General features: G+C 44.9%; 1 protein-coding gene across 1 annotated transcript in view; it reads right to left on the reverse strand.

Annotated features, from left to right (window-relative positions):
- GPR137B (G protein-coupled receptor 137B) overlaps window positions 1-22,086 on the reverse strand; it is a 42,140-nt gene that overhangs the window by 2,277 nt on the left and 17,777 nt on the right. The window contains exons 3-6 of the mRNA XM_026649572.1: window positions 13,594-13,816; window positions 6,958-7,107; window positions 4,303-4,431; window positions 601-725 (exon numbers count right to left, since the gene is read on the reverse strand). Coding sequence (XP_026505357.1) covers window positions 601-725; window positions 4,303-4,431; window positions 6,958-7,107; window positions 13,594-13,816 — 627 coding nt within the window. The remainder of the gene's footprint in view (window positions 1-600; window positions 726-4,302; window positions 4,432-6,957; window positions 7,108-13,593; window positions 13,817-22,086) is intronic.

A 22,086-nucleotide genomic window follows, 5' to 3' on the forward strand; every position in this document is an offset into this window, starting at 1 on the left:
AGCCGCAATCGCGATCTGCGGCGGCAATTCGGCGGGAGGTCCTTCGCTCCGAGCGGGAGTGAGGGACCGTTCGCCGAATTGCCGCCGAATAGCTGGACATGCCGCCCCTCTCCGGAGTGGCTGCCCCAAGCACCTGCTTGGCAAGCTGGTGCCTGGAGCCGGCCCTGTTCATACCATTTACTCTCCTAGCATATCTTGCTCTTGAGCTTATAGCTCTAATAGCACCTGAACTACAAGTCTGAGAACTTCTGTCAAAGGACTGAACTCAAAACTGAAACTACTGATCTGGTCCTGGCCTTTAAAGGGCCAGCACCCTCTGTTATAGCTGTTAATTTAAGATACTCTAACTATCTTCATTCTGTTGTCCTTGTAATGTTTATGTGCTGCCATCTTTAATGCCTTGCCTCCCAGCCTTACACTCACACATACATGCATGTTTGTTCCCTACCGCATCTTCCTGCTGAACTCTCCTTTCTAATAGATTTTTTCCCTACCGGTAATTATTGGGTCTGAATTTGGTCAAAAATCATGATAAAATAAGTAGAACATTTTATCGTTCCTCACTGATCTCCTCCTCCTATAACCATCCCAATACCTCACCTGCCCTGTATGCCTTGAGGTGAAATGTTCCAGGCCAGATCATCGTCACTGTCATATCGCCGAGGGTTGTCAAAGAAATAGGATCGTGGACTGAATCCATGGCTTGGTACCATTCCTGGATTTGTCTAGGGGGGAAACCATCCATCAGTGAAAGTTACACCAATTTGTATCTGAGTGTCAGAGACGCTACCTGTTCATTTTCTAAAGAATACCCCTGAGGAGACTTCTTACCAAAGGCTCCCAGCCAAGAGATATGACAGGAGTCTGTTAAACTATTTTTTCCCTTGCTCTCGCCTCCTGTTCTGCTTTCTCCGTTTCCTCCCGTTAAACCTAACAACCCCCCCACTTCCAATGAGTAGAAGTGCTCATGCTACCAGACCTGCTGCCTTATACGTGTCTGCTCTAGGCTCCATAGCAATTCCTCTCCACCCCAGCCTGCCCTCCCAATAACACCACCCACTTGCTTCCCTCAGAGAGAGCAGTTTGGAACTGGCAGACAGAGGAAGGGCCTACAGCAGGACAATAAGGTTGGGGAGGTGAGGAATTCCCAGGAGAGGGGATGGAGAGCTGTAGCCACTGGGCAAATGACCTCTAGTTCAACCTCCCAATGTCTTGAAATTCACTCTCCTAGCTTTACTGGCACAGCATCCCCAGGGAAACTGACCAATCTGTCCCTATGAAACTATACCCGATTACATTATGGGAATAGGATGCTATTATGTCTCTCAGCAAGGATATACTTATCCACTGGGCCAATCCAGGGGGAAACATCCATTGGGTGAGGGAGTGAAGGGGCCTACACACAATTTTTCCATTTACAAAAAAAAACAAACAAACACCAAACCATTTTCATTTTAGTTTAACTAGTGTTTTTTTCACTCTGGCCCACAGTGTGGCTCAGATTCAAGACACTGTCCTACACATTCCCATACACACTTGATTTTTTCTCTCTTCCATTCAGCGCCAGTATCGGAGGGTTCCCCGTTTCCTCCCCCCCACGCTCTTTGGATATGCTGGGGCAATATTTTTATTCTTGGCCCAGAGAAAGAAAAAGGGTTGATCCTGCATTGTTCTTTGGCATAAAACTAGTTACAGTCTTTTTTCCTTTTGTATTAAAGAAACAACAATCCAAAACCCAAGCAGTAAAAACATGTGGGTTTTCCCCCACAGTTCATGTGCTTGAGACTCTAGCAATGTTAGCAGAAGAGCACTCAGTTATGCTCTACAGGCAAAACAGGAGTATTGCCTTAACGATTCCAGGAACCAAAACTTTATTTTTGAATAGAGCTAAGCAGTTTCTAGTTTTTAATTTTGGAGAGAAATATGCAGCCAACTCAACACTTCCCCAAAGTTTTCTATTTAAGCGATCACCATTTATAAATAAGGAAAGCAGAGCCAAATATTGGATTTTCACTAAATTTCTGTTGTTTCTAGATATTTTTTGGACTAGTGGATGCAGTTTGTTTTAATAGTAATGCTTCATATATAATCCTCTTTTCTTGGCAATTCTTTTCCGGTATATTAATAAGTACTGGGTAGTTCTGCAACTGTTAACAAGTGTTTATATTACAATACTCTCCTGTGACTCATGGACTCCATCTTGTGGCAAATTTACATGAAAATTCATGATGTTGCTTTGCTAAAGAATCTAGGGCTTGGGCTTTTGTTGATTTTTTTGTACTGAAAGTTGTGAGTTTAACTGTAGTGGGGTTGTTTATTTAACATTTTCAGTTTTCCTCTCACTGTGACATAGATACACATAAACCTATTTGTTATTTTTCTACACACACAAAAATAAGGCATACATTTTTAAACAGTGAGGGTAATTAACCATTGGAACAATTCACCAAGGGTTGTGGGGGATTCTCTGTTGCTGGCAATTTTTAAACCAAGATTGGTTATTTAAAAAAAAAGTATTCTAGTTCAAAAGTCGTTATTTTGGAAAGTTCTGTGCCCAGTGTTAACAGGAGGTCAGACTAGATCAGTGGTTCTCAAACTGGGGGTCGGTACCCCTCAGGAGGTTGTGAGCTGTCAGCCTCCATCCCAAACCTCCAACATTTAGAATAGTGCTAAATATTTTTTAAGTGTTTTTAATTTATAAGGTGGGTCGCACTCAGAGGCTTACGGTGTGAAAGGGGTCACCAATACAAAAGCTTGAGAACCACTGGACCTCAATCGTCCTTTCTGTCCTTGAAATCTTTGAATTTATGAATCTATGAAAACCGTAGTATTTGATCAGACACATTTAACAGCAATGTTAGGTAAAGAAAATATCCCCTGTAAAAGTACTCATAAGATGAGTGAAGTTACAAAGTTCTCTATTTAAATTGGGACTAGCTTGCTCCTCCTAAACTTACCCCACCAAACTTCTAGAGTCCTAGGTCTTGTCTAGACAAGATGCAAAGGTGTAGTGTTAGAACTTGTTCTTCCACTAACATTTATCAGAAGAATGTAGTCCATAGTTGTTGTCTTGTTTAACTTCAGTGGGACTATTCATATGAGTAAAGATTTGCAGTATCAGACCCTAAATGGCTAGTTTTTTGCAAGGTAAGGTTAGATTGTCTTCTAGTATCTGAACATTTCTCTTTGTTCTGATTGATTTTTGTGAATCCCTTTCATACAATCCTAAATTCACTAGCAGGTGCAATACTGCTAAACTCAAATTTTTAAAAAATGAACTTGCTATAACGTAACGGTTAAGAGAAAATCCTAATCTGTGCTTTTAAAAATTTGGTTTCTTTTCTTCACAGTTATATGGGGCTAATTCCTTGGCAGTGAAGGGTCCAGGATTTTTAAAAGGCTTGTTTGGTATAATGAACAGGGCTAGAACTAAATGGCTGGGGTTTCCTATGGTAGTTCAAGTTTAACGGTTAAAAGGCTTTTTCACGGAGATCTGCTACTCTCTTGTTAATCTTGGCTTTGTCATTATTACGTTAGCACTCCCACCATCCTTGGGGAATTAAGCCCTTTATTCTTCTGTAGGACAGGCACTATACAGCTAACAGCAGTGCAAACTTTCCCACACATTTGCCAGTGTCCCCCATATTAATCTGGAGGGATTGCCTGCTGCTATGAGAAGATATTTTGGTTTCTCTGCCTACTTAAATCCAATATATGTTTAGCTTTCAAACCTTTCACCACTCCACTGAAACTGCTAACAAAGATTTCAGCTAGTGCCAATTGTGGTGCTGGTTTTTGTGGTATGGAAACTTCAAGGAGAATTGGGCTAGGACCATCAAACCCATATGTGCCACTGAGCAGCGATCAGATGATAACTTGCAGCTGGCTTTGAATCAGTGCCCTAAAAATGAAAGACACTGTACCCCATTATCAAACTCAAGTGCCAGGTAAATTTTCTACAGTAATAACCTGGTTGGGGAAGTTACCAGACCTGCTGCCTTATACATATCTGCTCTAGGCTCCATATCAATTCCTCTCCACCCCAGCCTGATGATCAAGAGTATTTTATTTTTACTGTAAAAAGCAACAGAGGGTCCTGTGGCACCTTTAAGACTAACAGAAGTATTGGGAGCATAAGTTTTCGTGGGTAAGAACCTCACTTCTTCAGATGCAAGATTCAGATTAACACGGCTACCTCTCTGTTATTTTTACTGAGAACAGTTTGAAAATAAAAAGTTAAAATTCAGTAAATTGAGTTCTGAGGATTATCTGAAGGTTGTGCCTGGAAAAGGTTTTACTTACTAGATCTTTTGTAGGGTTTCGAACACGGAAGAAGTACACAACTAAGGAAGTGGGCAGCAGCTCCCAAATAAAGAGGATCACTCCAAATACGATGTACCCAGCATCTCCCAGCTGACATTTCAGATCTGCCTGTTGAAAAGTCAGAGGAGCATGTTCAAAAATGAGAAAGTGAGTTTGTTTTAAAAAGTATAAAAAACAAAAATCAGCTTTCTTAGGGTGAAAGGATGATCACAGGATGACTATGAGCCACCAATGTGATATGGCCGTGAAAAAAGCTAATGAGGTCTTGGGATGCATCAGGTGAGGTATTTCCAGTAGAGATAGGGAGGTGTTAGTACCGTTATACAAGGCACTGGTGAGACCTCATCTGGAATATTGTGTGCAGTTCTGGTCTCCCATGTTTAAGAAGGATGAATTCAAACTGGAACAGGTACAGAGAAGGGCTACTAGGAGGATCCGAGGAATGGAAAACCTGTCTTATGAAAGGAGACTCAAAGAGCTTGGCTTGTTTAGCCTAACCAAAAGAAGGCTGAGGGGAGATATGATTGCTCTCTATAAATATATCAGAGGGATAAATACCAGGGAGGGAGAGGAATTATTTAAGCTCAGTACCAATGTGGACACAAGAACAAATGGATATAAACTGACCATCAGGAAGTTTAGACTTGAAATTAGACAAAGGTTTCTAACCATCAGAGGACTTAAGTTCTGAAACAGCCTTCCAAGGGGAGCAGTGGGGGCAAAAGACATATCTGGCTTCAAGACTAAGCTTGATAAGTTTATGGAGGGGATGGTATGATGGGATAGCCTAATTTTGGCAATTAATTGATCTTTGATTATTAGCAGCAAATATGCCCAATGGCCTGTGATGGAATGTTAGATGGGATGGAATCTGAGTTACTACAGAGAATTCTTTCCTGGGTGTCTGGCTGGTGAGTCCTGCCCACATGCTCAGGGTTTAGCTGATCACCATATTTGGGGTCGGGAAGGAATTTTCCTCCAGGGCAGATTGGCAGAGGCCCTGGGGGTTTTTCGCCTTCTTCTGCAGCGTGGGGCAGGGGTCACTTGCTGGAGGATTCTCTGCACCTTGAAGTCTTTAAACCACGATTTGAGGACTTCAATAGCTCAGACATAGGTTAGGGGTTTGTTACAGAAGTCGGTGGATGAGATTCTGTGGCCTGCGTTGTGCAGGAGGTCAGACTAGACGATCATAATGGTCCCTTCTGACCTTAAAGTCTATGACTCTAAATGTATGTAAGCATTAGGGAATCTGATGGAACATCCAGTAGCTGCGTATAAAAGTAAAGCAGCAGATTAACCTGGCTACAAATTCTTAATGATAAAACCCCCTTTGGAAAGATACAAAATTCTATTTTATTTTGTACAGTACCTTTCCCTTCCTCCTTTTTAAATGATCCTCCTCCTCCTGGGGGTGTTTTTCTCCCCTACCCAAAAGCTACAGAGAATAGTTAAGTCCTTGTGACTGCCTGCAAGGCTCTTACACTGTCAAGAAAGTGAGAAAATAAGATACTAGCTTTCTAAACTCTTTCAGGCTTTGAGAAACAAACAACTTACAACTTTCTGAGTTCAGTGCAAGCCCCACTAGCCTGAGTCTGTTGACCAGGGTTGGGAGGCTCGCTCCCAATGGCTCCAAAATGTTGTGTAGACATGGGCACCCAAAAATGAAGGCACCCAGCATTGCACTTCATATTTTGCTAAATTCAGAATGAATTAGGCCTTTATGTAAGAGAGGCATCACAGGCTGCCATGTCCCATGAAACCTCATGGCAGGTTAGGGGAAGCACATGGACCAGGAATGTAGGTAGGATACGGCACCTCCCATTTCATTGCACTCCCCTGATTTTGAGCCAACACCCATGTACTGGGACCTGAACATTATCCTGTTTACTTTTAAATGATGTAAACATCTAAGGTCAAAGGCTGGGATTTTCAAAAGAACCTAAGGGAGTGAGGCATTCAACTCCCATTGAAATTCAACAGGAACTGAGTGAACCACCATTTGAAAACCCCACCATTCAGTCTTACTGTCATTTTGGTTTAATTAAAACTTGACCGATCATTATATGTTAAAACTGGTGCTATGTGAAGGGAACACGCAGCTATTCTCACTTTTATTGATAGAGCAGGAATATCACTTCTTTTTGGGGGGGGGGAGTTGGCCCCACTGAAGTCAATGGAGCTTTGACATTGACTTCAGAGGAGCCAGGATTTTGCCCATGTGTTTAAATTGTAAATGGAGTCACCTACTTATCTCCACTGCTACCCAAATATGATTCAAATTATTCAGTACAGTTCTTTCAGTAAAGGTAAAAAATAAAACAAATCCCATACACCTGTTTTTAATAGAGGGGAGTTGCCTTTCTAAATCTTAAAAATAAATGTAAATAAAGTGCAATAACTAGAAGGTAAGTTTTTTATATTGTTGGTTCTGTGACTGCTTTTTCTTCTGACTGGATTATTTTTCCCTAACCATTTTAATGTTGAAAAGATCATATTCTTGGAGCAGAACAAACTTGGTGCATTTTTTTTAATTTAAAAAAATCCAAAAGGATTTTATTATATTAGTTCTTATTTGTTGTCAATTCTGAGTATACAGGATCAGTTTTCCTTGTTAGCAGTAAACATCATACTTGCCTGATCTGATACATTGTACCAATCATAATCAAAAGAATTGACTTCCTTGGTTTGCGAAAATGATAAGATGAATAAGTTGTAACAGGCTCTTGAGGTATATAGTAGTATAACGGTCACGCCTATAGTTGTTACCTGACACACAGATGAACCCTAGAAGAGAGAGTTAAACATATTTTAGTACTTATGTCTGATAATGGCAAGAACACCGTTTGCATGGGCTTGGTGAGCTCTGCTTTACTGTGTATAATCTGGGATATAATTTAATTTTTTTAAATCTGGGAATCTTTTTCCAGGTAAGAGTGGCGGTTCCAGCTCTTAGCATGGTCAGCTACTGTTCAGTGACTCTCTCTAATATTGCAGGAAGTGCTAGTCTGAAAGTGCCTAAAATAAGATCAAAAGAGTTGTACATGGGGAATAAAACCTATTGGATAGATCAGCCATTCCATCCTCATGCAAAAATACAACCTCCAACACCACACCAGGATGAGAACTTCCTATATCAGATCTTTCACTGATACTATTGGTAAACACATTGCACACAGGAATTCACATCCTACACTGCAGATTTGCCCAATTTATAATTTGGTATCAACAGGAGAGTCTCATTGAGCAAGACTAGAGGAGGAGGATGAGTGTGTGGAACAGTAAGTGAATTTGAGGTCAGGAATGTAAATTGGAATGGGGCCCTGGAGTGTTTTGGAAGATAGAGCTCTCTTCAGTTGGACGTGGAAATGGATAGAATTTGTAGGGGAATGGTGTGATCCACATGCAGGATTGAGAGTAGCCTGGTTGCAGCAGAAATTCAGAGGGTAGGGACTGAGAGAGAGACCATAATAGTAGGCATCACAGGTGCTGAGACAAGATCTGATTAAGGATGCATAAATCTCTGGGCACAGACAGAACTAGGCTAAGGATCAATGTTAGTTCTGTCCTGGAGACAGGCACATATACAGACAAGAGAATAGATGGAGGGGAAGAGGCTCAAGGAGGACTCTGTGGGGCTGCCCTGGTGGCAGCCTTTTACACAACCAAATGGGAGAGAACAAAGTTTGGGTTCTAAGCTCTCTGGATCAGCAGAGGTAATGCTTTCAGCCCCTGTGGGGAAGGGAAAACCCTTGTTTCCATCTCACATGACTCCCTCTCCCTCCCTCAATGGAGGCATGTAGTACCATAAATGGGCTCCAGAGCCTGACAGAGCTGGGAGTTGCCCACCTTATCATGGGCCCTTTTACAATAGTGTGAGTGATAGGAGGGCCCACCCATGCAGAAGCATAACTCCAAGATTTCTAGCCTGGGTTACAAAGTCTAAAGGCAAGCAGGAGTGGGATCAAAGGCCTAGGACAATGAGGATACAATTACTTAAGTATCATGTTATGTCATTTCACCAGGTTACAATGGTCTCCAAAGCTTCACATAAAATATTTCTTCCTCTACATTTCTATGGAGGCCTTTTCAGCTGTACAGTTGTGGCAAACTGGAAGGGGCATGGCTTCATGAGACCACAAATAACTGTGACCAGCTGTACAAGGATGCACTGTTTTCTTTGTACACAGGAATGCAGCATGGTATAGTGGCTAGAGTAGGGGCCTGCAACTCAGGTGACCTGGGTGCTAGTCCCAACTCCACCACTTACAAACTGCAAGGCCTCAGGCAAGTCATTTAACCTCTCAATGCTTCAGTTTGTTCATCTGTAAGAAGAGGCTCTTTGCGTGGAAAGTACAGAGAATTATTACTCTGTGGGAGTGCTTTCCCTTGAGATGCCACATTCCATTGCCTTGTTGTGCTGATGTTACACTTTTATAAATGTCACGTCAATGCAGTATTGACTTCTTTCTGCCTTCTGTGAGACTCGTGGAATTTGTGTTCCTAACTCTTGACAGTCTGAGGGTGCTTTTTGCTTCGGAGTTTCCCCTGGTACTCTGAGCAGTAGAGTCTTCTCAAGCAGTGGCCTGCCTGGCTGATTTTTTGGGGGGGGTTCTCACTAGACTCACTGTCCTGTCTGTACCTTCCTCTTTGCTGCAAGCAGACCATGAGCAGCTGGGATGGAGGGAAAGGTGGGAGGAATGAGTGGAGAAAGGAAGGCTTTTGCTGTTTTTTTCCTCAGTGTTGTAAAAACTGAGCTGTATATGAAGTTGGCCAACAGCAGAGTTAAAAATTGTCCTTGAGAGAGAATATAGTTATGCCAACATTGATCATCCCCCTTCACAAGCAGTATTTTTTCCTACCAACACAAGAAGCCTGTCCCAGCCCCTACATTTGGGAATTATATCACCATTTATGAAAAACTAGCTAGCACATCCTTCACAGCAAAACTACTCAAGACATTGATTCATCTGATACCCTGTGTCCCTGGTACTACTCAGCCTGCTTGATGTCCTGGATGTGAGTGCACAGCTTTGTAGATCAGCACAACTGACCATCTGATTAGAAGGATGCTGCAAATACTGCCAGAAGTGCCTGTCAACAGGAGCATAATATGGTGGCAGGCCTGGCTTGCAGTGACATTTGTACTGAGTTCAGAGACTCAAATATTTATGAGGGAATTGAAACCAAAAATACAGTACGTAGCAGTGAAAGCTGTGGTGAGACCATATTAAACGACAGGAAATGCTGTAAAGAGGAAACAGTTGTTACGCACTTCTCTATTCGCACTCTGTGTTGGAGACTCAACTTTGCTGTTATGGAAACACAGGAGGAAGCTGACAGAAGCTGCTGACTCAGACATCACAGCTCAGTTCTCCACACTGCAGCCACCACAAGACAGAAGAAAGCAGCTGGCATTTTTCAGTGCTGTTTTTGCCAGAATACAGGGAAGGCTAGTGCACTATAATATTTAAATATGGTGTAGCTTTAATCACTTCTAGCTCAACAAATAAAATAGCATGATAAAAATGTTTTGTCCACTATGGGCCAAATCCTCAGAGCAGTGTCCAGCCTAAGTAGCTGGGTGCTGGGAAGATACGCAGGGAGAGTAAGGGAAGGGGAATCCTTCCTCACAGGCCACAAAGGTTGCTTAACCGTATTTGCTGCAATAGATTTACGTGCCCTCTTCAGAGGGCTGAGGATAACTAAAGAGGCAATACTCTAGTCATGCACTCTGGGCTTGTGCCATGCAAGAACCTCCAAAGAATGGGGCTCTACCTATGTGAGTGCTATGTACCCCACATCTGGCCCTCCCACTCCTGCCCCAACTTTGCACAGTAGAACTAAAAGAGTTCCACTTCCTGAGGCTCTGTGACTATGCAGGATTCACCACTGTGCACTTTAGCAAGGGGTGATATTTGAACAGAGGGAGCTAGCAGATGTGAGGGTCAAATGGAAGGGTGCCAAATACCACAAGGTCGGCCTTTCTGCCATTTAGGGTTCCCAGGTGTCTGGTTTTCGACCAGTACACCCAGTCGAAAAGGGACCCTGGCGTCTCCAGTCAGCACCACTGCCAGGCCGTTAAAAGTCTGGTTAGTGCGGGGCTGGCAGGCTCCCTACATGGCTCCGCAAGGCTCCCCAGAAGCATAGAATCATAAGGTTGGAAGGGACCTCAGGAAGTCCTCTAGTCCAACCCCCTGCTCAAAGCAGGACCAATCCCCAACTAAATCATCCCAGCCAGGGCTTTGTCAAGCCTGACCTTAAAAACCTCTAAGGAAGGAGATTCCACCACCTCCCTAGGTAACCCATTCCAGTGCTTCACCACTCTCCTAGTGAAAAAGTTTTTCCTAATATCCAACCTAAACCTCCCCCACTGCAACTTGAGACAATTACTCCTTGTTCTGTCATCTGCTACCACTGAGAACAGTCTAGATCCATCCTCTTTGGAACCCCCTTTCAGGTAGTTGAAAGCAGCTATCAAATTCCCCCTCATTCTTCTCTTCTGCAGACTAAATAATCCCAGTTCCCTCAGCCTCTCCTCATAAGTCATGTGCTCCAGCCCCTTAATCATTTTTGTTGCCCTCCGCTGGACTCTCTCCAATTTTTCCACATCCTTCTTGTAGTTTGGGGCCCAAAAGTGGACACAGTACTCCAGATGAGGCCTCACCAATGCCAAATAGAGGGCAATGATCACATCCCTCGATCTGCAGGCAATGCTCCTACTTATACAGCCCAAAATGGCATTAGCCTTCTTGGCACACTGTTGACTCATATCCAGCTTCTTGTCCACTGTAACCCCTAGGTCCTTTTCTGCAGAACTGCTGCCTAGCCACTCGGTCCCTAGTCTGTAGCAGTGCATGGGATACTTCCTTCCTAAGTGCAGGACTCTGCACTTGTCCTTGTTGAACCTCATCAGATTTCTTTTGGCCAAATCCTCTAATTTGTCTAGGTCCCTCTGTATGCTATCCCTATCCTCCAGCGTATCTACTACATGCTGCCCCCACCCCAAGTGCTGGCTACGCAGCCCCCATTGTCCAGGAACCATGACAAATGGGAGCTGCAGGGGTGGCGGGTGTGGGCAGCATGCAGAGTCCCCTGGCCACCCCTGCACCTAGGAGCTGGACATGCCAGCTGCTTCCCGGAAGCTGCCTGAATTAAGTGCCACCTGGAGCCTGCACCCCAAACCCCCTCCCACATGCAAAGTCCCTCGTGGAACCCTGTGCCCCAATCCTCCCCACACACACACCCCAGCCCCTTGCCCCAGCCCATAGCCCCTCTCACACCCTGAACCCCTCATTTTTGGCCCCATGCCAGAGCCCGCACCCCCAGCCCAGAGTCCATATCCCCTTCCACACCTCAACCCCCTGCCCCAGCCCAGAGCCCCTCTCACACTCCAAACCCCTTGGCCCCACCCCCCAGCCCAGAGCCCCCTCCTGCATCCCAAACACCTCATCCCTGGCCCCATCCCAGAGCCCGCACCCCCAGCTGGAGCCCTCACCCCCTCCCAACCCTCTGCCTCAGACGGGTGAAAGTGAGCGAGTGAGGTTGGGGGAGAGTGAGCAACAGAGGGAGGGGCGATGGAGTGAGTGGGGGCAGGGCCTCGGAGAAGGAAGGGGCAGGGGCACAGCCTCGGGGAAGGGGTGGGGCAAGGGGCAAGGCAAGGGTGTTTGCTTTTGTGTGATTAGAAAGTTAGCAACCCTACGACCATTCCAATTTTATATAACCACATGGGATGGATTTTTACTAAGAATTTCAGAACAACATTAGCAGTTCAAGCTAAAAATCACTTGGCTACAATCTCCAGCTTTCAGAGCTGTAAACTAAACACATGTAATGAAATCCTACAATAATTACACAAGCAAAACTCCCATTTCAGTTCAATAGGAGTCAATAAGTTAGCGGTTATTCATACTTCTAGGTTCAGCTATTGGTGTGCATGTTGTATGTTTCCATCGCCTCAACACTAATTTCAGAGTTGTTGTTCTTTGCTCATGTAAAACAGATTGGATTTCCAGTGGGAGGAGGAAATGAATGAAGGAATCTATCCCAACCTCTACTTGGTAAACACCTCTCTATTACAAAAGCTCATGCTTCGATGATTTGCATGAAGTGGATAAACTTCCTTTATAGTAAAACAAATCCATTGATCATGCCAGTTTGGTTAACAAATGAAAAATCTGAAAAGCACAAAGCTGCAGTTTGAAATCTACCAATCAGTCATGGGCCTTCAGTTGTTGTATGCTATGTCCAGATTGACTAAGTAGGAAAAGTAATTAGATGGCCAACCAGCAGGGAAGAATTTTATTATAAGATTTTCTTCATAGTAATTGAAATTTACAGTATTGGCAGCTTCATCATGATGAGAAGGATAATATATTTTCATTAAACTCTAGTCACTTACTTCCAGACAAACTCCTAGCGCAAGTCAGAAAGTCAAGGGATCTTTGAGAAAATAAAGCCCTCCTTTACTATTTATGAATGTTACAGAATATCCTCTATTGACTTTGTGCCAAATATGTATAGGCTTCAATAGCATTACACTAACTATGAGTCTGCCCATTTGTCTACTTAACATATCCCAAACTTGTCAACATAACAGACTATATCCTTAAAGAATACCTGCTGCAGGATCTTAAGTGAATCTCCTTTTCTACTGGACCATTTTTATAAAGCTGAAGTATTTTAAAATACAGCCTTAGTCATTGACAGAAGGACATGCACCATTCATGAAAGACAGTTCATATTTTGTGTTACTGTTTATTTTCATGGACATGCTGCTCCCTTAAAGATTTAAAGTAAATTGACAGACTGAGGGAGCCCAAAGCTGCTCTTCAACTATCTACTTGTAGCAGCACTGAAATGCAACTGTGTTTGAGGTGGAGGACAGCAGCTAACTGAAACACAGCTGAGGTATGTGATAAATTCTGGCCAGTGACAACTTATGCAAACTCCTACTCTTATTTAAAGTGCTATGGCAGCATTAGTAACGATGCAGAGGAGAAAGCATCTTGGTAAACTACATGGTATTCAATTGATCTGTTTTAGAAGGATGAAAGGCTAAATTGAAATTCCTGGAATTAATATCTATTGTTGCAGAGTCTAAAGATTTCAGAGTGGTAGCCGTATTAATCTGTTTCAGCAAAAACAACGAGGAGTACTTGTGGCACCTTAGAGTCTAAATTTTTTAAACCTGAGTCTTGTCCCATTGAATTGTCTCCTTTGACTGAAAATATACTTCAGTAAGATTTAAATGATCTCTAAAATGTACTTTACCTTGGATTCCAAGTAAATGTTGGCTAAAGACATCTTGGAAATCTTATACAGACAGATGGAGAGTGAGATGGCGCACAGAACAAACAATGTGTCATTAATTGCCACCCGGACAGAGACAATGACTTTCCTCTCTGAATTCTCTGTTCTCACCAACACAGCACACGTTAAATTCACCAAGAGGAAGAGGAGACTGATGAAGAGAGAAGCCAGATAGAGAGGCAACCTGGAGAGGGAAAAACAGGCGTTTAGAACTACTGTTTAGCAAGTGTCAGCAATGTGCTTGAAGCAGCACATAGAGCAAGGGATGATACTGTCCCTGCATCAAGGCTGTCCCAGCTGACACACTGAGCAGCTACACCAAACTGATTCAGAATGCTCTACGTGGCCTGGAGGATGATTACAGTTGATTTCACAACTATTTTTAAAATCCAGAATAAACTGATATTCAAGCCATATACTTACTTGTAAGGGATAAAGCATGAAAGATGGGGTAGTCTTAACACATACGGGAGAAAAGCATGTATAAGACGGCTACCACTCTGATAAAGATATACACAGATCTTTACATCTATTTTAAACAGATGTGTTTACTTTGCTAGGCTCTGCACATCATACCTCGCAGGAACCCCTCTGACCATTCAACCAGACTCAGCATGTGTGAGGAAGCCATTGTTGGCTGAATGGTCGAGCTGTGTGGAACACCATGGCTTTAAGCCTGGGTGTTGTACACACTCAGTACCATCAGGGCCGCCTGGGGGGGGGGGCAAGTGGGGCAATTTGCCACGGGCCCCACAGGGGCCCTGCGAGCCCTGGCCTGGCGGCGGTCTGGGTCTTCGGCGGCATTTCGGCGGTGGGGGGCCCTTCAGTGCTGCCGAAGACGCGGAGTGACTGAAGGGCCCCCCTGCCGCCGAAATGCCGCAGAAGACCCTGACCTCCGTCGGGTGAATACAAGCGCTGCAGCTCCTCCGCTTTGCCCCAGGCCCCCTGAATCCTCTGGGCGGCCCTGAGTACCATGAGTAGATCCATTGACTACCCATTTTTTAAAGTCATATTTTATGTCAAATAGAGGAAGCCCTTTTTAAACTCTAAAAGCCATGAGGCAGCTGGCTACCCAACCCCTCTTTCTCCTCCCCCAAATATCCTTGTCACATGCAGCTTCTTTGAGGGAACATTCAGAATTCTAAATATTAAAACTTGGGGCTGGCTTGGCACCTTGCAACCCACTCCAAGTGAAGGGCAGCACATAGCTGCACTGCCCCACCCCAAGATCAGAGCAAGACCTGAACTATGAGTCTGAAAGCTGCCCCCTCCTCAGCCATCTGTTCAGGAGAGGGGGTAGCAACTTGGCAGCAGGTGCTTTGCTCTCCCTCTTCTCCACACCTCCCCAGTGTTGCAATGCAAAGTCCATGCAGAAAGATAAGGATGCTCCTTTACTCCCATATGCAGTAGCAGAGCCAAGATCACAATCGGTCTCATAATTAAAAAAATAAGCAAAAGTGTTACCATTCTTATTGATTACTTATTTCAGTATTATCAAGTTCTGTTAAGAGTTACTAAGGGTCTGGCCAGGAGTTAGTTGCGGGAGGGGGCTCAGGGCTAAGCCAGGGGGTTGGGGTGCTTACCTGGGGCAGCTCCCGTTTTGGGCAAGGGGTGCAGGTGGGGATGTACGAGTCAGGGTGGACAGGGGGCTGGGGGTTTGGGGGGGCAGGGGGTGTGGGGAGTTGCAAGAGTCGGGGGGCTGGGTGTGTGTGTGAGAGGGGTGCAGGAATCAGGTCTGGGTATGTGTGTGGGGGTGCAGGAGTTAGGGAGGGCAGGTGGCGGGGGTGTGTGAGGGGGGGTGCAGGAGTCAGGGCTGGGGGTTCAGGGTCTGGGAGGGAGTTAGGGTGCAGGAGCAGGCTGAGGGTTGGGGTGCAGGGTCTGGCCAAGAGTTAGGATGCAGGAGGGGGCTCAGGGTTGGGGCAGGAGGTTGGGGTGTGGAGCACTTACCTGGGCAGCTCCCATTTGGTGCGAGGGGTGCAGGCAGGGATGTGAGGGGGATGCAGGAGTCAGGGCAGGGAGATGGGGGGGTGGGCTGGGGTTGTGGGGGTGCTGCCAGCCCGCTGCCCTGAGCGGCTCACGGCAGGGGGCAGGTATGTGTAGGGAGAATGTGGGGGCCCCACCCCTGCTCTGCCCTGCCCCACCCCCTTCCCCAAGGCCCCACCCCCACCTCCTCCCCCGAGTGCACTGCGGCCCCGCTCCTCCCCCTCACTCCCGGAGCAACCTGAACGCTGGCAAACAGCTGTTCAGCGGCGGGGAAAGCGTGGGGTGGGAGGGGGTGGAAATGTGACATGTGGGGGAGGAGGCTGTGGAGGGGTGAGCTTGGCTGCCGGTGGGGGCGGAGCCTGCAGCAGGAGCCCCAGGAGCCGGCAGGACCAAGCTTCTGCCCCCGCAACTGCCCGGCCCTGGGGCCCCCTGTTGTTGGGGGGCCCCCATGCCAGGGCATCCTGTGTTTCACTGTAAATCCACCTCTGCCATAGGGTCTGCTTGGAGGTTTGGCTTGGGGTTGGGAGATATGCCCAGGTTATCTTTTGAGTAATCTAAATTCAGAAGGTAAAGAATAGTTTCACTCACCTATACAGCAGTGGAAAATATTGCCCCAAAAGGTTAATAGTGTGTAAGTTATGAATCATGAGTAGGGCTGCAGGTTTGTCATGGTGTTAGAAATGTCACAGATACCACGATATTTCTGTTTGTCTGTGAGACTTTTCTTTGCGTCTGTGTCTGTGATTTAATGAAGCTGTATTTCCCAAATGGTGGGTTGTGACCCTGCAGTGCATCACAGGTAAGTTTTAAGAAGGGTCACCAGCACGGAGCAGAGGGGAGGACTGGGAATTGGGCAGGGCTGAAAAGCTAGCCTGCCCCGCAATAACTGCACAGTGGCAATACCTGACTGGGCCTGGCTCCCCCGCTCTCAGCATTGTGTCCTGGCACGAGGTTGCTGTGCCATTTACTCAAATTTAACACATTTGCCTCACCCACCTCCCACCTCCACCCTGTCATGAGGTAGGGGCAGGTAGGCTAAACCTGAGCAGCACTGTGACCCTGTGCACCAGGCCTCAACACTTGGAGCAGGGAGCAAGAGCCAAGCCCAGCCCCATGGGACAGGAGCTGCCACTGCAGAGTGAGTGTGGGGCGGGAGTCACTCTCCAACACCCTCCACCTAGGGTGACCAGATGTCCCGATTTTATAGGGACAGTCCCGATTTTGGGGACTTTTTCTTATATAGGCTCCTATTACCCCCCACCCCCGTTCCGATTTTTCGCACTTGCTGTCTGGTCACCCTACCTCCACCCCAGGCCAGGATTAGAGGTGTGGTGCCAGGGTGCTGCTGTGTCTGCTCAGTGCCCCATGGCAGGGTGAGGAGGAGGGGAGGGCGGGATTTACATATCCTGCATTTAAAGATGTGGAGTTGAATGTTCATAGCTGTGACTTTACATACCACTTCCTCCTAAAGATGTGACATTTCCTGAATGTACCATGGTTGCTCTGTGATTTTTTTTTTAATAGAAAAGGCCATGACAAATCTGCAGCCTTGATCATGATACAAAATTAAAGCACTGTTAGCTCATTTCAAAATGAGTCAGTGCTCCCTTTTGCCAGAGCTGGACGGTCATCGGAAAAGAAAGGGTGCTCCCTTGAAAGCCTTTTTATATGGAACAGGGAGAACTGAAAGAGCCTAAAGCCACTACTTATGTTTATGAATCAATCTGATTTTTTCCAGTTACATTCTTCAGTTAGCATGGATGGCCTGAGGTGGAAATTACCCCTCAGAAGGAAGATAGTGCTCACTGTGAACCTTAAGGATAGGGTATTTTCATTAATGCTATTTATAGATCAAATTCCAGCCTGCAGAAGTTTTTAGGGTGAGCATTCTGAAACATCTCCCTCATACCCCACAAAATAATGTCAAGGGCATGTTAGTCCTGCAACTTTTATCTTTCACAGAAATGAATTGGTCTGAAGAATTATGCTCCCTGTTCTAGTGATTGTAACTTTATGAATAAAATGTAAGCAAGGTCACAAAAGGCTTTAAGCGATGGGCATGCCTGTTCCTTCTCCTCCCCTTCTCACTCCCTTCCCCTACCACTTCTCAGTGCATGCCCCCAACACAAAGTACTCTGCTCTTCTATCTCCGATTAGAAAAACTATTTCCCTCAAAGGTGGTGCTCTTAAATTCTGCCCCCGAGCCACCATTCACAATAGATTGTGCAGATGTTCCAAATGTGATCATGCATGCTTTCTGAGTTCCTTTGGCTCAGCTCCCTTGCAGTGGGGTCTGAAAACTCCCATGCCTGTGTGCTGTGCTAGGCTTCTTGTGCTTCCGTGATGCTTGTATGCCCTGCTAGACATTTTGACCTTGGTTCCCCACTAGAGGGACTGAAGTGTGCTCTGGGCTGTACCAGTCTTCTTGCATTTGGATCCTGATTTGGGAGCAGCCAAAAGTGATAGTACTTCCCTGCCACTCATACAATCCTGATGTCAAGATGAGCTGTAACTCACAGTTTGTACAGCTCTTTATAATATGATCGTCTCTCCCCTTTCATAGTTTCATGATTTCATAGAGTTTAAGACCAGAAGGGACCAGTAGATCATTTAGATTGACCTCCTGTTCACCACAGGTCTTTAAATTTCACCCAGTTACCCCGGTACTGAGCCCAGTAACATTAGTCAAACCAAAGCATTTCAGTCCTCAGCAGACTGAACAGGTCTGACAATTAAAGGGTTCTCACTGGGCCTCTGAATTAGCAACTATTGAAAAGACTGGGGCAAGTCACCCATTTCACAGGTATTGTATCAGGTTCTAAAACTGTGAACAGACCCGCTGCATCACTTATCCTCAAAAACATGAACTGAGTGTATCTCAGCAACCATAGCAGCTAGAGACTTAATTTTGGTTAATGAAAGCTTAGAGGCCAGTGAACAAGAGGGCAGTCTGGAAGAGGTGCTGCCACATCATACTGCCGCACACTGGTCCAGTCCAAGCCCTGAGTCCCATGGCATATCATCTATTCAAATGGCAAGATAAAACAGAAATTTCATGGGCAACATGACTGTTTATCTCCCTTGGGAATTTCCAGATGCAGGATCTCAGTATTGTAACAGCTCAGCTGCTTCCCTTGGACCCCCTTGTGGCCAGGGATGATGGTGCAGTGTCTTACATCAGTTTCCCCCTCTTGGTTCCTCAGTAACTCACAAAGAGGCTTTCACAAGTCCAGTAATAGCTCTTGTTGGAGCTTTTATAAAACATAAAGTTCCAAAATAAACAAAAAAAGGTCCTTGAACCCAGCTGTAATCTGGGCACAGTCCCTCCTCCCTGAGGAACTGCCTCTTCCCTAAACCTCAGGAAAAGACACAAGGCCTGGTCTGGCTTCTTTGTCTTCTCCCCAAAAGGAAAACCAAACTTCTAGCTGGTTCTTACCCAGCCCCAAGTTCAGGGACCACTGCAGGAAACATTATCTTTCCTTGCAGCTTCACTCTATAATCTCTTCCTTTGGCTACCCACAGCCTCTGTTTTTCTACTCCCCCAGAAGCCTGGTTTAGTCATGTGCATTCTCTCCACCTGGAGAGGTAAATCAACTGCATCACAGCTGAGAACTATCTCCTTTTAGAGGGGCCAGCCACCCTGTGACAAGTACATTATTTATGAATTTATAGGGTGCTGCCGGTTACCTTACAGTAACTTTCAGTCCTTAAGTATCACCCCATTGTCCATAATCCTGATCTTGAGGTTGGCACATAACTGGGGTTGTGCAACATTTGGGGGTTTGCTCGGAGAGGGTCCATGCAGATGCTTTCTGTTGTTTCAGTTTCCATTTGTGCACATCCTTTGAGTTTTGCTTTGAGCGTTTGGGTTCATTTGTACCAAAAAACTCAAAGCAAAGTTTGACTGAAACCACCAATTTTGCCTGGTTGTTTAATCATGTGAAACTATCAAATTTCATATGTGGTTTCCACGAGAAATCATAAATTGCCTGAGGCCTGCTGATAACAGCCTGAGCTCACAGAAAGGTGAGCTTGGCTTAAGCATTCTGTTTGTAACAAACCCCCAAAGCAGGGGAAAACCTTAGGTAGTTTTATTACAAACATAACAATGAGCCCCTTTGCCAAAGTGTCTGATACTATTAGAGAGCAGAGGGAAGTTTTCTTTACATGTATGCTCTGTGAAGGTGGGTTTTATTAATCTTTTTCCTATGTTGAAATTGTATTATTCTTGATCTATACAAATACAGGGCCTGAGAACACACCCTCTCACAGCTGCCTTGTTTATACAGTTGTGACATCATCACATCCTGGTTACTTTATCTTTATAGCAGAATTTTTTTTAAACGGATTAAAAATAAAATGAGGAATTCAATATTCAGAAATAAGGACAAATCAAATCCAGTTAGTACAGATTCCCCAATATTACTACAGCTTTGTCTACTCACAAATGTGGTACCTCTTTCACTATCCCATTATAAATAAATTGGCACAACCTCCCTAGCATGGATGCAGTTATAACGGATACAAATGTACTAATATCAGTACAGCTATTCTGTACCAGAAGGGGAATAACCTATACCAATACAAGGCACACTAGGGATTACACCAATCTAGTGATACCTGTGTAAGAAAAAAAGAAAAAATTCACATTCCTAACCACCATCGTTATTTATACACATACAAAAACTGTGTGGAGACCATGCCTAAATGTTTTGAATGTAATAGGAAAAAACGTAGTGCATGTATAAAGCTATGTGTTGGGACAGTGTGTGCATGACTCAGGGTTTGTCAACACTACAAATGGTTTGCTCGTATCTCTAAACTGGTAGAGCTATGCTGGCAGAGCTCCGTAGTGTAGGTGCAGCGTATGCTGACAGAAGGAGCCTTTCTGCTAAAGCCACCTCCCCTAACAATATTAGTAGTGGCGGCAGAAGCACACTTCTGTTGTCCTAGTTGCATCTACACTGGAGTCTTAGGACCGGCATGGCTATGTCAGCTAGGGATTGAGGTTTTCTTCCCCACACTTCTAGTTGACATCACTATATTGGCAAAACTGTGTAGTGTAGACTAAGCCTCAGACATATAGTACAGCTACTATGTACTTCAGAATGGAAAGTCTCTAATAACTACCTGTTTGACACTGATGCATTTCTTAAATTACGTAGAAAAAGGCATTACTGTAAATATCTGTAGCTGTGGAGGAAGTTCAAAGTTTCTGTTCCTCACCTTCAAAGCCCTCTGCAACATTATCCTCGTTCACTTCTCTACCTTCATCTTCTCATCACCAGGCTTTGTGCAGCCTCTCTCTTTGCTACACATTTGTTCACTCTCTGTTCTCATCTTTGCACCTTCTGTGCCAGCTGGTCTCAGCCAAGTATCCTCCCTTTCTTCATTCAATTGTCTTCTCAAAAACTACCTGTTTCACACACTGTTCAACCAATATCCATGTATAGCTCTCTCCTCACCAAACCTTCCAATTACTGTATTAGTATTCCACCAAACAGCTCTTAAACTCCTGTTCCGGATTATTACCTATTGAGTTGTATCAATACCAAACCTGAATGTAAGCTTTCCAGGGCAGGAAAAATGTTATTTCTTTAATGGTTGGTATAGCACCATGTACTACCGAATGGTAGGGATGCGAACAAAGCAAATAACTAGTCAGAAAATACTGTCTTGTTTTAATACAAAATATAAATACAGTCGTCCCGTCTGGCTTTATAATCTATGAGATTAGCATTCCAGGTAATTCCATTTTCTCAGCCTGAGTTGCCATTTTAGCTTGTAAACTCTTCAGGACAGAGGCTGCTTCTCTCACTCTGCTTGTACAACAGTCAGAACAATGGGCTGCAATCCTGATTGAGGCCTCTGGCTACTGCCTCAATAGAAATTAATTAATTAATCTCTCTCTCAGCTTCTTGGACATCCACCAGCACCTTATAATGAACCTCCTGATAATTCGGGACAATCCCTCCTGCCCCAGCAAGACACCAGCCATATCTCTCAACATAAACCCTCAGCCTTTACAACCTTACCTCTCTACATTGCTGGAAACCCATCCAAGTGCCCCCCAACTAAGTCACCAGACTGAATCCATCCTCCCTGGCTCCTTGTCCTCTCAACTTTCTTCCTCCTCTTACCAAAACATGTAACTGATTCAAACACGTGCCACCCCCCGCACACACACACACCTGTTGTCAGAACCTATGCTCTGACCAAGACACACATAATTGAACGCTCTCTTTCCTCACTTGACACAACCTTCCCCTAACTATCCCTGAGCATTCAGCTGAACCCAAATATAAAAAGCTTCTACATGAACCTGTCAGTGAGTAGCCACACTGATCCATTCTGAATGCTTTCTACTCACATCTGATTAACAGTATTGGGTAGAATTGTATAAAAATGCAGATGGATAGATAGATAGATCTGATGATTATAGTCTTGTCTAATGTCTCTGTAAACAAAAGC

The sequence above is a fragment of the Terrapene carolina genome, unplaced genomic scaffold (genome assembly GCF_002925995.2).
Source record: "Terrapene carolina triunguis isolate 2854851 unplaced genomic scaffold, T_m_triunguis-2.0 Scaffold85, whole genome shotgun sequence".
NCBI classification, from domain to species: Eukaryota; Metazoa; Chordata; order Testudines; family Emydidae; genus Terrapene; species Terrapene triunguis.